We start from the raw sequence: 14,382 nt of genomic DNA, 5'->3' as shown, positions 1-14,382 counted from the left end.
ACAAGTCAAACCCCTATAACCCATAAACTTAAAATGTTCGTCATGACGAGAAACCTTGCGCAAAACTATCCATTATTTCATTAATTGCCCTTTAAGGTCGTATTTTCTTTCTAAAGGGAACTTTCCATATACCTAAGGTTAAAAATAACTCAGCTGTACTTATTTGTATGTTATTCTTTCAATTTGTACCTTATTAAAATCAGGTGTGATTATTTGTTTGTATTACTGTATTCTGTTTTGTTTATTTCAGGTTAACTTAACAAATCGATAGTTTTATCAATACTTCATTTAATGCGTACACGATATTGTACTTAAATATTTTGTGATGACAGTAAAAAAGTTTTTATAAACTGTTATATAAACTTATACAAACCGACACGTATCAACATTTATGACGTATATTTTACTGAGAAGGAAACATCTTATAAAAATGTTTCAAGTTTACAGTAAAACAATTAAAGATAAATTTATATTTAAAAAAATACATTATGTATCAGTATAGTTTTTACATAATTATTTCATAAGGAAAGCAATTCAATTAAGACAAACTGTAGAACTAAAATATATATTTCACTGCGAAGACGAAATATAATAAAAATGTTTCTAGCTAACACTCTTACAGTAAAACAATTAAGCAACCCATAGATTTAAACAACATACCGTATACGTAAGAAAACTTCTACTTAATGACCTAACCAATACAACTTGTTTATATCGTTAATTCTGGCTCAATAAATGATTTTATTTGACGTGTTAAATAACATGACTACTATTTCATCTTGTATACGATTTCACGTAAATATTTCATGATGAAAATAAAACAACGAAGTTAAACTGTAGATATAAAGAAATTATACCGCGTATTAAATTTTATAATATAATTGGGTAGACTATTTCAAATTGTAAAAATATTTCACTTTGACACAATTAAGAAATCAATTAATCACTAAGACTTAAAACTATTTACTGTCCCATTCAGGATTCCACGAGCTTGACCAGATACGAAACCCCTGGTTTATTATTACAAACTTTTTTAACTTTTAAAAAGATCTTGATTTAAATTTTAATCAATTAAATTGTGTTTTAAGTTGCCAGGGGAGGTTCGCACGCCACTCGTTTACCTGTACCAGAATACCAAATGGGACAGTAACTTACTTAAACTTACTTGATACTCGTCATCCTGTAGGAAAAGGTGGTTGCATCAGTCGTCCTGGATGTTTACTAAAAGACAAAACAACAGAAAAAAAACACCAAATAAACCCATAAGTGAAAATTGACTCACCCAAAGTTGAAGAACATTTGGAATTCTTCAGCAGTGGTTGAAGTTTCTCAGCAACGATTGAAGTTCGTCAGCACTAGTTGAAGTTCGTAAACAGCACTTAAGTTCACTAACACTCACTGAAATTCACTTTTCACAACACTTAAGCACTCAAGTTCACCAACACTCACTGAACTTTACTTTTCACAACACTTAAGTACTTAAATTTACTAAAACTCACTGAAGTTAACTTTTAACAACACTTAAGTTCACTAACACTCACTGAAATTCATTTTTCACAACACTTAAGCACTTACATTCACTAAAACTCACTGAAGTTCACTTTTAACAACACTTAAGTTCACTAAAACTCACTGAACTTCACTTTTCACAATTCTAATAACTCACTAATTACTTTGAAGTTCGCGCACTTGAAAGGAGTAAAACACCGGGGAGTTGAGCAGTGAGTTTATATACGACACCTTGCCCAGCCTCTGATTGGCTGTCAGGTTGACCAATCACAGACGAGTAGTATTGTCACCTGACCAATGGCGGGGATCGCTTACTGTGCAAGATGTATTTTTAAAGTTACAGATACTGCGTTTTAATTTGTATCCAACCCAATACTTGTTTTATGTGTGTTGATTGTTTATATTCAACAAATAACATGTAGGCCTACACATGACGCAAACTATCTTGACACATGACCAATTCCACTGAAGTAAGATTTATTAGACAGCTGTGTTAGTAAATTTTCTTCAAAAGAAATACATTGGAATTTTGATGGCCTGTATGGCAAAGCCCCTGGAATTTTATTACAGGAATTGGTGAAAGGGGGCGTCTACACAAAAATTACTCAATTTTGACACATCGTTTGTAAAAATCCGTCCGGATGATTAGTGTTTCGTAGAAATTGCCTTCACGTATTGTATATAAGGATTCCCCAATAGTTCCTTCTACCACTTTGAATTAAAATCTTTGCACCTCTTAAACTTAGATGCACATTATTTTCGGGATCTAAATAAAAGTAAGTTGGTGAAGGAAATAAACTCAGAACAAAGTTCGGAATTAACGCTTTTCTACAGCGTATACAATGACAATATTTTCAATATTCAATATCAATTTCAATATTTACAATATTTTTCAATATTGTAAAAAGAAAAAGAATCCACTGTTCTTCGAGGTTCTCATTTTCAATGCTGGGCATTTAAATTTCCGAAATCAGCTGATTTGAATTTATTTAGTCAATTATTGTAGTTTGAAAGTATGTTTTCTTTTATATTATTTGGATGCTGAAGTAAATATCCCAAAGATATAGACCTGCTTTATCCTACGTTTTGTCATAGATTACACATACTTAGCCTTGGTAGATTTGCCATCCTTATGAAGACAATTCATTTTGACGATCCAATCTGGAGCCCTTAGAGGCGTGTTTTTATCTACGATGTATTTAATGTTATTTCAAAAGTAGTTAAAAAATACCCCCGCCGCAGCAAACCTGACGCCTAAGCGAATTTCCATTTGGCTGAATTGATTTTCAATTGATCTATTTAAATAACATTAGGTTTAACGAGTACCTAGGTTTGCTGCTACAAGGAAACTAATAAAGTGTGTGTTTTAAGTAAAATAATTATTGCTTAGTATAAAATGAATATATTTGCCAAGTTTGATCAAAAGATATCCATAAACAAGCAAACTACAACATTTTACAATATTCTCCATAAGAATAACATGGGAATTTTAAATTTACCATTTTTTTAGTTTTTTCCGTAACCAATAACCGTACAAAAACACTTTGATATACTGAATTGTTTGTTTTTTTAAGCTCTTTAAGAAGGTTTAGAGAAAAATTGGGAAATTTTGTGTTTTGAGGGTCAAAATTGAGAAAAACCAATTTTTACCCCATAAAACCCCCCATAAAACCCTGTTCCCATTGTCCGATCATGCTGGATCGCGAACTCATTCACGTTTATCCCGCCTTACACCTTCAAACCAAATTTCATCAAAATCGGATGAAAATTACTCATGTTATCGTGTTCACGGACACATATATATATACATATATAAAAATTTGAACGAGTGGTGTTTTTGGCCTCTGGGGACATCAAAATGAAAAAGTAAATCGGTCCCGGGCCTAAGTCTTACCATGAGACCTACGGTAATAGCTACTTCCCTATAGGGAAATTCGCTAAAATCCAAATACAAACAGTAGCTTGTCCTCTGATTTCAGAATGGAAAAGTAAAGCACAAATCATAAAACTAACCTTAAAACAAGGCAAAACGTTGTCGACACTAGCGCCCAGTGTCACCAACATGAACCAGACATGAAACACAAGCTTTACATCTAAACATTCTATTGAAACAAAACATAATTGAATAACCCTTTTAAATAGCACAACTACAGTCTAAAATTGGAATTTGATTTTTTCAGTATTTTATGTGGCATAAAGATGTCATAGCTTACAATAAGTCTTCATATAAGTTTGACTTGGTTAAACCATAGACTAAACAAACACAATGTTTTATCTATGGTTAAACACTTGTATTCGACAGAAATTAGTAATAATTTGTATCAGCGCTTTTTGTCAGTGGCTCAACTTCATCCAAATTTGTACCGTCTTAATGTTGCAGTAATATATAGTAGATATATTTGATATATAACAAATATAAATGAAATATTATGTAAAATGTCATTTAATTTATTAGAATTTAAAGTGAAAAATTATCAATCTTTGATTTATATGTTCCCTATCTGACACTGTTTACCATATATATATATATTGTGATTCAAAATTTAAGGAAAGTAAGGTATAGTGCAACTATATTGGCTAGTCGGAGCTTAAATACACATTCCAGCTAAACCATCAACCTGATAGCAAATATGTTTAATGCAAGTATGCACCCTGGTACAATATTTTTTTATTGTGAAACTTAGTATGTTAAACAATTTTGCTTGTGTAAGATTCTTTAACATTTTCAAAGCCAAGCTCAGCACTTGTGGTCAGAAAGGCCTAAAGGCACTTTGCAGATCGGGTCAAAAACAAAACTATACTCAAAGTAAACGTTGGGACTTCTGTATAAGAGTATTTATATTTGTGTTTTGTAATTAAACATGTTTTAAACATACTCATACATTGTACTATCTATTTATAAACCATTGCTTTTCATTTTGGATAATAGCTGAAGATCAAATTTAATCCGAAAATGTATCCTAAATTAACATGAAAAAGTTTCGTGAGCACTAGCGCTCAAGCGTCACAAACACAAAACTCGAAAAAGAAACTTCAGATTGTTTACAATTAGATGAGAAGTGTACTTTTCAAAGTCAACGCTAGTTCTCAATGCGAAGACTAACATTTTTTTAAACATATGTTGTAAACAAAAATAATTCTTAACCTTTTTAGTAACCAACTATATTCTAAATTCCTGTGTTTTAAATTCTAAAAACCCCAATCAAATCGATGCAGTTGAAGTATGCAAAATCGTCCAGCAAATTCGCCTTTGAAGACTAGAAAAGATTCTTTTGTGAAAGAAGCAAAACCACCGTCTGCAAAAAGTGGGTTCCATAAGAATTGCTCGCCGACTCCTGAAACTTATTTGAGACCTAAACCAATCTCGATTGGATACAACAGTGATTCAAAACCCTTAAATTGCAAGACAATTGCGGATAAAAATGTTTCACCTAAGCAACTGAACCAGTGTACAGCATCACATTTACCTTCTAGACCATTACCTAGATCTGCCACATCTGCAAACTCTAGACTTTCTTCAGCTTCAAAAAGAACTTTCGGAAATACCTTAGATGTTTCGTCGAAGCAGTCAACCCTGAAGAACCCGATATCAACTCCGCCTCCTCAGGAAGAAGTGTTAAGAGATGTTTTGAATAAGTTTTCTTCAAAGTTTGAAGGAATCTCTAGGTCTATTATCCAAATCGCTGACTCTAAAAGGCCTGTGAGAACCAAATCTCTAGAAGCTCTTCTAAATCTGGAGATATCCAACTCTCTTGGTGACGCTGTTAATGATCCGGCTTATTCTCAAGGTTTCGTAGCAGCTACTAGGTAAGAATCTTTGACTAAAGAATCTAAAGTAGTAGGTGTTGGTGTTGGTAGTAAAGAACGTAAGGATTAGGCCTGTGTACGTAAGGAAGAACGTAATAGGACATGGGTGGAAATACACACGAGGGTTTAAAAGTATTTAGTCCTTTCATAGATATTTCAAAAGTTACTTCGGCACTTTCCTGTTAAAGGAAACATTCATTATTGTCGGTGAATTTATTCGATATATCGATATTTTTATTTCATGTACGATCCACATTCCTTCTGCAAACGCATATACAAATTTACAACTATTCTTGTTTAACTTAGGCAAAAATAATATAATGTTTAAGAGTTGTTAGCCTCCGGATTACGCTTGAATATTTATAATGGTTTAAATACCTGCATTCAGTAATCAAAAATGTTGCTTGTGGCAACTATAGTTTCGATTCACAGGGAATCTTCAGGCTGTACAAGGCGTCGTTATTCATCTCCATATATGAAGGTCGTCATTTAACAAATAAGTACGTAGAACACGAACACGCACATTGATACAAACATTTAACATTAAGGGGAGTCTGTACCTTTTTGGTGAAAAAAAAGGTTTTTTTTATTTTTATCTTAAAAAATTCTCCAATTCTTTGTGTTTATTTATATATATAACACTTCATATTTTGCAAAAGTTTTTTATTAAAAAAAAAACAAATAAATAGTACTGCACGATATTTTTCAATGTTCTTAGGATGCGCGACCTAAGCCCTTTAGAACTTCAAGGGCGTTTTACCGAAAATAGTGTTTTTTAAAAGTTAGGTACGCATAACTTAAAAACTATAAGAGATAGCAATATGAAACTTCACACACATCTTCTTCACATCATGGTGAGTAGTGCTTGATACCTCTTTTAGTTTAAAATGATTTGGTTTAAGTCATTACCAAGGTAACATACAAAATAAATCAGGTAAAAAAATTGCATATTTTATTTATAAAAATAAAAAATAAAAAACAAGAATATATTTAAGTTTTAACTAGCAAGCCGGGTACCCTATGGCATAGAGATCATGTAGTAAAAATTTCACTTTAAATGGTTAATAGGTTGCTGAGGAATGCGTACCTATATTGGTGCATATCTTCCCATTAAAATAGCATTAGGGCGTAAAAGGGACAGACTCCCCTTAAAAAGACCGAGTACTCGGGAACACCTGCCTTGTAATAAATCTTTTAATTAGCCTCTGCATGGTCTGAGAAAAGGTACCTCTTGTCGCTCATGTTATATCATCATAACGACAAGAGGTCTCATTACTAATATTCACTTTATAAACAGACTTTAGTCCAAAAAATGAATTCTAATTCATTCTTGTGGTAATTTAGAGAACTACATAGTTCAGTTTACGGAGAACAAAATATCTAACGAACAGCAATTTACTTTCTAAAACAATCATAAAATATAGGGTCTTCCATAAAAAAATCAAAGTTTGCTGCCATATTGGAAAAATTGTAGCCTATCTAAAATAATTTTTTCAACTTGACCAAAATTGTTTAAATGAAAAATCCAAGTCAGTTACAATTTGACATTTTGTTATATCTCTTATAACATTCGAATAAAATATCTGGCACAATTATATCAATGAACTTGTATTTTAAAATTAAATCATAAACTACAGTTATATTTTAATACACTATTTCGGTTTATCAATTATTTCCACCCAAAACACTAACTCATTTTTTAAAACAATACTTTCTCCATAAGTATGGGGAAGAAATTAGGCAAAATTTTGCAAAAAATTCAATGTCAGGATTAAAAACAGCCTCATCAATATGGGAAATTTGATAAAACTAAAATATTAGATTTTTAGGAGACTATTGGAGGAACTCGTCGAACTCTATGAAGAAGGAAAACTCAACCCGAATCTGCTGAAAGAGCGACGGTCCTTCATCAGGGCAAGCTCGGCCACCACAGTCTGGTCAGTTGTACCAACTCATCAATTCACGTATACCAGGTGTACCAACGGAGAAAACACAAATGTTTCCTCCTGGCAACTACCTGGTGTATTGTTACTGTAATAAGTAAGTTAGACAAAACGTATGTTAACACTAACAGGTAGCCTAGTCCAATGCTGCAGTAGGATCAAATAATACACTTAACACTTTTCAGATACATGCATATCATTCGTTCACCACCACTATTTGGGCCGTAATCAATTCCATAGCATAAAGATGTTTTACGTCAATACTCTGTGTTCTTTTTTATAAAACGTACACATAACCACTGAGCTAAAATTATAACTGGAGGTAGCACTGCCATGGCAGAAGTCTGTCAAGAGCGTGTCGATGATTTTGTTAGGTTGGTATAGCAGTGAGTTTTTTTAACCAATGACATGGCTTCTATAACTAGGTCTGTATAGCAGTGAGTTTTTTCATCCAATAACATGGCTTCTTTATAACTCACACCTCACGCAAACATGGCGGCTGGCGACACGCATCTTTGACATTCAGTGCTACCTCCAGTTAGAATTATAGCTCAGTGCACATAACGTTTAGGAACGTTAAGTTAAATCAGTTCGTATGGTATTGTTGCCGTGGTAGCAGAGCGAGATAGTCAGCTGTCCTGCCTACTATCAGTGCTGAATCAGCTGTTAACAACATACCACCTGATCAGCTGATCAACATGTGACAGTCCAGACTTTCAATTATCACGTGATCAAATCGTGAAATGCATGCTGTGCTGTGTTGTTTATCAATGCATATTAACATATAACTTACTTATAATAACCTTTTTTGTCCCAGGACACGAGCTTTTTTTAGTCCCACGAGCCCGGGATTGTTTTTCACATTACCTCAGGCTTAGGGGTTGCGCAATATCACTTATTTAAAATCTATTGTTGGTTAGGCAGGATTTGAACCCGGGACCTTATTTTTAATAATTATTGCAAATTTTATTGATACCAGTTAATTCCATTCATCATATCCAAGGTCGAATTAAACATTTTTTCGGAACCACATTCATGCGTTCCACCGTTGCCAAATATGATCGCTATTATCTACTGTATAGTGGTTTAAATTACCTTGTTGCTGTCAAAATGACTTTTTATTAAACTTTTGACGAACTCCACTGCGAGGAATATGAAGACCTGACATTCTTCTGACCTGATGATGTGCTCCATTCGTAGCATGAAACAGCTGTAGTCTTACTAACTACAAAGGATCGTTTTTACAGCAACAAGGTGATTTAAACCACTATACAGGGTGTTTTTTTAAAAACTTGCATCTTTATTTATGTAAAAACCGCAATAGATAGAAATATGCAGTTTGCGGGAATCATCTATTGACGTAGGGGGACCAATTGTTTTGAATTCAACGTTACATTCACATTCCCCCCCTTTCCCCCCCTGCCACCAACTTATTTTTTTTAAATAGCAAGGTACCCCTTGTGACATATCAAATAAAAGAGCATAAAAAAAGAAAATGTTTGATGAAAAAAAATTTAAAATCGGTTCATAAATTTGTGAGATATTCCCCCCCTCACCCCCCCGGAACTTAATTTTTTTTTAATAGCAAAGTACCCCTTGTGACATATCAAATGAAAGAGCATGAAAAAAGAAAATTTTTGGTGAAAAAAAATTTAAAATCGGCTCATGAATTTGTGAGATAATCACCCCCCTTTTCCCCTACCCATAACTTGTTTTTTAATAGCAAGGTACCCGCCCTTGTGACATATCAAATGAAAAATAAATTTTGCCAAAATTTTTCTTTTTTCATGCTCTTTCATTTGATATGTCACAAGGGGTACTTTGCTATTAAAAAAAAATTAAGTTCCGGGGGGGTGAGGGGGGAATATCTCACAAATTTATGAACCGATTTTCAATTTTTTTTCATCAAACATTTTCTTTTTTCATGCTCTTTTATATGATATGTCACAAGGGGTACCTTGCTATTTAAAAAAATTAAGTTGTGGGCAGGGGGGGGGAAGGGGGGGAATGTGAATGTAACGTTGAATTCAAAACAATTGGTCCCCCTACGTCAATAGATGATTCCCGCAAACTGCATATTTCTATCTATTGCGGTTTTTACATAAATAAAGATGCAAGTTTTTAAAAAAACACCCTGTATAGTTAATTCAGACGATCCAGAGGCCATTCCACCATGAAATTATCTATTTTCTCCCTTGCTACGATGTATTTTCTAAACCTTAATAAGTTGTCATTGCACAAAATCTTTTCCCCATTCAAAACAGTAGAAATATTATAACATTTTTTTAAATTACATTACACTCCCTAACAGAGAATATATTTTTTTAATGTGCAATTACGAAACATTAGCTGTTTATCTTGCATAGAGCTACCAACTTAAATTGTAATCTCATCACCCTGTAAAAAATTAAATGTTTGTAATAAATCTATTTAAAAAAAAACTAAGGCTCAATGGAACAGAAGTTTTATACAGAAATAACTACTATACTGAGGATGGCTATAAGTATGTTTCTAGTTTTATATTGTTAGTGTTATACCTAAGGCTGTTCTAGATTTTCAAAGTTCTGATGGGAAAGTTCGGGAAATGAATGTAGATTTTTTATGGATATAAGAAACTAGAAACTATACAATATTTTACCATTTACGTTTTATTTGTCTCCTAAAAGCTTTCCGTTTTACTTCTTCTATAAGTTTATTTAAAATTTTAGAATATAGATTCTGGAAAACCAAGAACGTTTAATGGCTTTTATCCGTGATTTTTTGTGAAAACTAATTTATGTTCAGTTATTAAGAGTTTTAGCTTGTCTTCAAAGGAATGTCCTTTTCTAACTTTTATCCTTTTCAAATCACAAAATGAAAACAATACATATACATCAGAGGGCGTTCCATAAGTAAACAGCCAAAACTTCGAAAAGCTGTTTTATGGGTCAAAATAAAAAGAAAATCAAGAATATGTTCTCCAAAAACCTGGTTAACCTGATATCCACCATTTTAATTATTATTACATACAATTTTTTCTTTGAACATTTCTAAGTGATGTTTATGAAAACTTAGTATGTATTTTAAGGTGGAAGAAACCTATGTTGAAAAAATATTAAGTTGGTCCAATTTGAAATTTAAAATTGGTTGTCATTTTAATTTTTATGACATAATGAATTACTAAAACATGGATGAAAAAAATCTAAAACATTTTATTTTGCATTTGAAAAAAAAAAATCCTACAAAACACCAGTTCAAAGTTGAATAATAACTGAGCTTAAAAAGATTGAATAAAAATAGCTGGAATATCACGATTTTGAGTTGTAAATTGTGGTGAAGCTCGTCAGGTTGCACCCTATTTTGTCTGCTTTACAACTAAAACTCGTAATATTTCAGCTATTTGTTATTCGATATGTTTTTTATTGGTGTCATTTGATAGGAAATTTTAAATGAAAAATTAAAGTGTATTAGACATTTTTCATATAATCTGCCATGTTATTTTAGCAATTTAATTTATAACAAATTAAATTTCCACCATTTTGAAATTTCAAATTGAATTACCTAAATTTTTGTCCAACATAGGTCTATTCCAAGGATCCAATCTGACGAGAACCTTTGATGAGACAGTCTATATGTACATAGGAAGGTTCATGGCTCATTATTTTAAACTTCAATCTAGGACTCGGCCCCTTCGCTTCTAAAGTTACCACGTAATGCTTTTGAGAAAGGGTCAAATCGATTGTAGTAGCCTTCTTTCTATTTTAATCAGCTTCTAATGACTTTTTTCTTTCATTCCAGATCCATACTGAGTTTCAAATCCATGGTAAAACTGCTAGTTTGTAATTTAAATTAAGTGTCACAAAATTGACTAAATTTAATAAAATCCTTAAATCTATTTTGCAGCTACAGAGACAGATATTTCAAGGAGCTTGTGATGAATGTACTGCAAAGCATGACTTCTAGTGATATTGAGGAGGAGGTAACAAACCAAGCAGTGCAAAGTGAAGAAAGCAAGGAACGCATCAGGGTCATCAGGGAAATGGTGAGAACAGAGGCGGGGATTGAACCAGACAACTTCAAGGAACTGGAACAAAAGCTGGAACAGTTGAGAAGGACTTTGTCCAAAAACAAGTTGGAGGTCAAGAGAGCAGCCCTAGAGGTAGAGAGAATAATTTCCCAACAGACTTTAGATCGAAGCAATTTTGAAATACCAAAGCCAATTCGAGAGGTGTTAAAATCATGTTGTGACAAAAGACTGAAATCTGGAAGTGATTTTGGAGATGGTGGATCCTATGATCAGGAACTCATAAAGGGAACAAGTTTAAAAAGTAAAGCTGGAGACGGTTTGGAAAAGTACAAGTACAGCTTGAACGCTGTTGGTGAAGACGTTTGTTTTTCAAATGGGAACTCCGATGAGATTAAAAACATTAGACCGGAACTGAAAAATTTAGTACAAGAAGAATTACTGAAGATGAAAATGATGAAAGAGGAAATTTTGAATCAAAATAGAGAATCTGAAAGAGTTATAAGAATAGACGAGTCACCCAGTAGTTCACTTGAGAGTGTAGAGTATAAAAGTGCAACTTCAAATTTTGGAGATGACGATGAAGATGACCCTCGTGACGATGAAACTAAAAGGTTTATAAAGGATTTTAAGACTGAAATAGAAGGAAAACAATTGGCTGATGAAGATATTTTATACTACAGACCTCAAGGATGCTATATAACAATTATGGAAAAAATAGATGAAGATGAAGAGGAAACTAGCTATGACAAGCCAGAAGAAGATTCTGTGGATTTTACAAGCAAAGAGAACAATAGTTCTTCTTGCCCTTTAAATTTATCAAACCATAAATCTGATATTGAAGAATTAAATGAAACCTCGACACTTGGTTTAAAACACCAGTACAAAAGTGAAAAGCTGGCTAGTGGTAAGACTACGATTGAGCGAGTTAATTCCGAATGGGTTTTCAGAGAGGCTCCAGATAGTTGTGACTTTCAATCAGAAATTGACAAGATGCTCAAAACCCTCCAAGTTGTATCCGGTTTTAATGACACCGCTGAGGAAAATGAGATTGCTAAACGCATGGGAGATTTAGATAAAGCTATAGAAAGTAACACTTATGAATTTTGTCCATGGGATTACTCAGTGGGGGAGTTATCCGACGTACTAATGAAGATTTCAACAAAAATTAATGACCTTCCTGAATATCTACAAGAGACAAGACTGAAGTCCTTTCCCAAAGAGAAATCCCACGAAGTTTGTGGCCACTATTTATTGGAAAAAAGTATGAGTTTTTCAAATGTTGAAAAAAAGAAAAGAGTTGCTGATGGAACAAATTTATTAGTGAAAGGTTTGGCTGAAACATTTTATTTCTTGTCTACTTCTTTGAAACAATCTCCCATAGATATACAATCCGAATCTATATCTGTTCTAAGTCCGCCCAAATCCTTGATTGAGGCGCTTTATGCTCTTGGCTCAACAGCTTATTTCAGAGATTGTTTTAAATCAGGAGGAGAAAACACAGAACAACTTACAGGGCTCTTGGAAAGCAAGTTTGAACTAAACAATTGTAAAAATAAACCGAAAGATTTGAAAGACAATTTTAATGTACAGAACAATTCGTCATTAGATACAGAGAGTTTCCGCACACCTAAATTGTACACTTTTAACAGAGACAAAAAAAGACCTGAAGATTTAGAGAAGAATATTTCCAAATTTGAGCATTTCATAGGCCTATCAGCTTCTGTAATGACAATACAAGATGTATCCGACATGTTCTTATATCTATCAACCATTTTAAACGATGTTCCAGAGCGACTTAAGTCAATGAATGTTCTCGACCTTGACCCCCCTTATTCTTTTTTGAAAGCTTTAGACATCTTGTACAGTGATGGTGATAGAAGTGTAGAAGAAAACTTGTGTACAGAGTTTAAGAGGGAACAGAGTTTTTCTTCCTTGACAGTACAAAATGTAAGAGACTTTTTGTTGAGTTTATCAAAAACATTTGATGATATTCCTGAAAATATTAAAGGTGCCCCAGTCACAGACTTGGATCCTCCAGATTCTCTGATAAGAGCGATCGCACTACTGACTTCTCTTTCGCATTTCTATATTCCAGAAAGTTACAGTCAAGAAATCGAACTTCATGAAGTTTCTCTTGTAGCAAATGAAGGAGTCGGTAACAACAAGGAGGGTAACACTAGTGCAGACATATAAAGCTTCAATGATTTGAAATGGCTTTCTATTTGATTGGGCATATTCATTACACTTGTACTTTTATGAATTATATATTTTAACCTTGAAACGTTTAATTTATTTGGAAAATCCTTTTTTTCTCATGGAATCAAAATCTGATCCAAACTCAAATTAACTTGATAAAAGCAGGCTGGGTGAGAAATTAAATGCTGTTTTTTTCATTATTCCTCACTGTTACTTGAAAAATAAAATGTTTTGTCACAGAGAAGAAAGGTACATAGGAGACTTGCTTACGAGACGACAGTGCGCTTTCGTATGTTATATGTGCGCAGCGCATAAGTACATGCTAGGGAAAATCTACTTGTGACGAGCAAGGAAGAACCTGAGCGGCGAGCAATGTGCGAAAGTTCCTATCGGACACAGCCCATGGACCTCCTCCATCTTGAGCGTTGTACATGACACCAGCTACTGGTGTTAGACAATAGACATCACTTGCACCATTGACTGTTTCCTCAGTACCTTATTTCTCTGTGGTTTAGTTAACAATAAAATAAATAAATACAAACAATAAAACAACGTTGTGAAGTAGCCCTTCTTTAGAGAGGAAGGTTTAATAAAATACCCCAAACTATGCATTCTCAAGATGTCTAAAATTCAGCTCCTTATGCCACAGTTTAAACCTAGCTTAATGATGTAAACAATAATTTTTGATAGGAAAAAGTTTTCATTCCATTAGTGGCTTCTATAATATAATTTGAATGACTGGTTGGTTAGTATTGTTCCGAATGAGATAGAATCCTTAATAATTTCCTCTAACTCAGCCCAATCGTTTAAGACAGTTAGATAAAGAACTTTGGTAGGATAAGGTTTGTGTGTGTGATTACCTGTAAATTTTATTTGATTTCTTATATTATTTGTGACCCATCATTTTGTACACATTTCACA

At 33.3% G+C, this 14,382-nt stretch overlaps 1 protein-coding gene across 1 annotated transcript; it reads left to right on the top strand.

Annotated features, from left to right (window-relative positions):
- Nucleotides 1-4,732: 4,732 nt before the first annotated feature.
- Nucleotides 4,733-13,546, top strand: LOC128997632 (uncharacterized). The gene is made up of 3 exons (XM_054423271.1): nucleotides 4,733-5,316; nucleotides 7,146-7,253; nucleotides 11,142-13,546. Exons 1-3 carry the CDS (start codon nucleotides 4,733-4,735, stop codon nucleotides 13,456-13,458), a joined length of 3,009 nt encoding a protein of 1,002 aa, XP_054279246.1. The 3' UTR covers nucleotides 13,459-13,546.
- Nucleotides 13,547-14,382: the final 836 nt, after the last annotated feature.

The sequence above is a fragment of the Macrosteles quadrilineatus genome, unplaced genomic scaffold, assembly GCF_028750875.1.
Source record: "Macrosteles quadrilineatus isolate MER2022 unplaced genomic scaffold, UCM_ALF_1.0 Scaffold_6__1_contigs__length_79288215, whole genome shotgun sequence".
Lineage (NCBI taxonomy): Eukaryota > Metazoa > Arthropoda > Insecta > Hemiptera > Cicadellidae > Macrosteles > Macrosteles quadrilineatus.
Note: the sequence above shows the minus strand (reverse complement) of the source record. Positions and strands in the feature narration are given on the sequence as shown.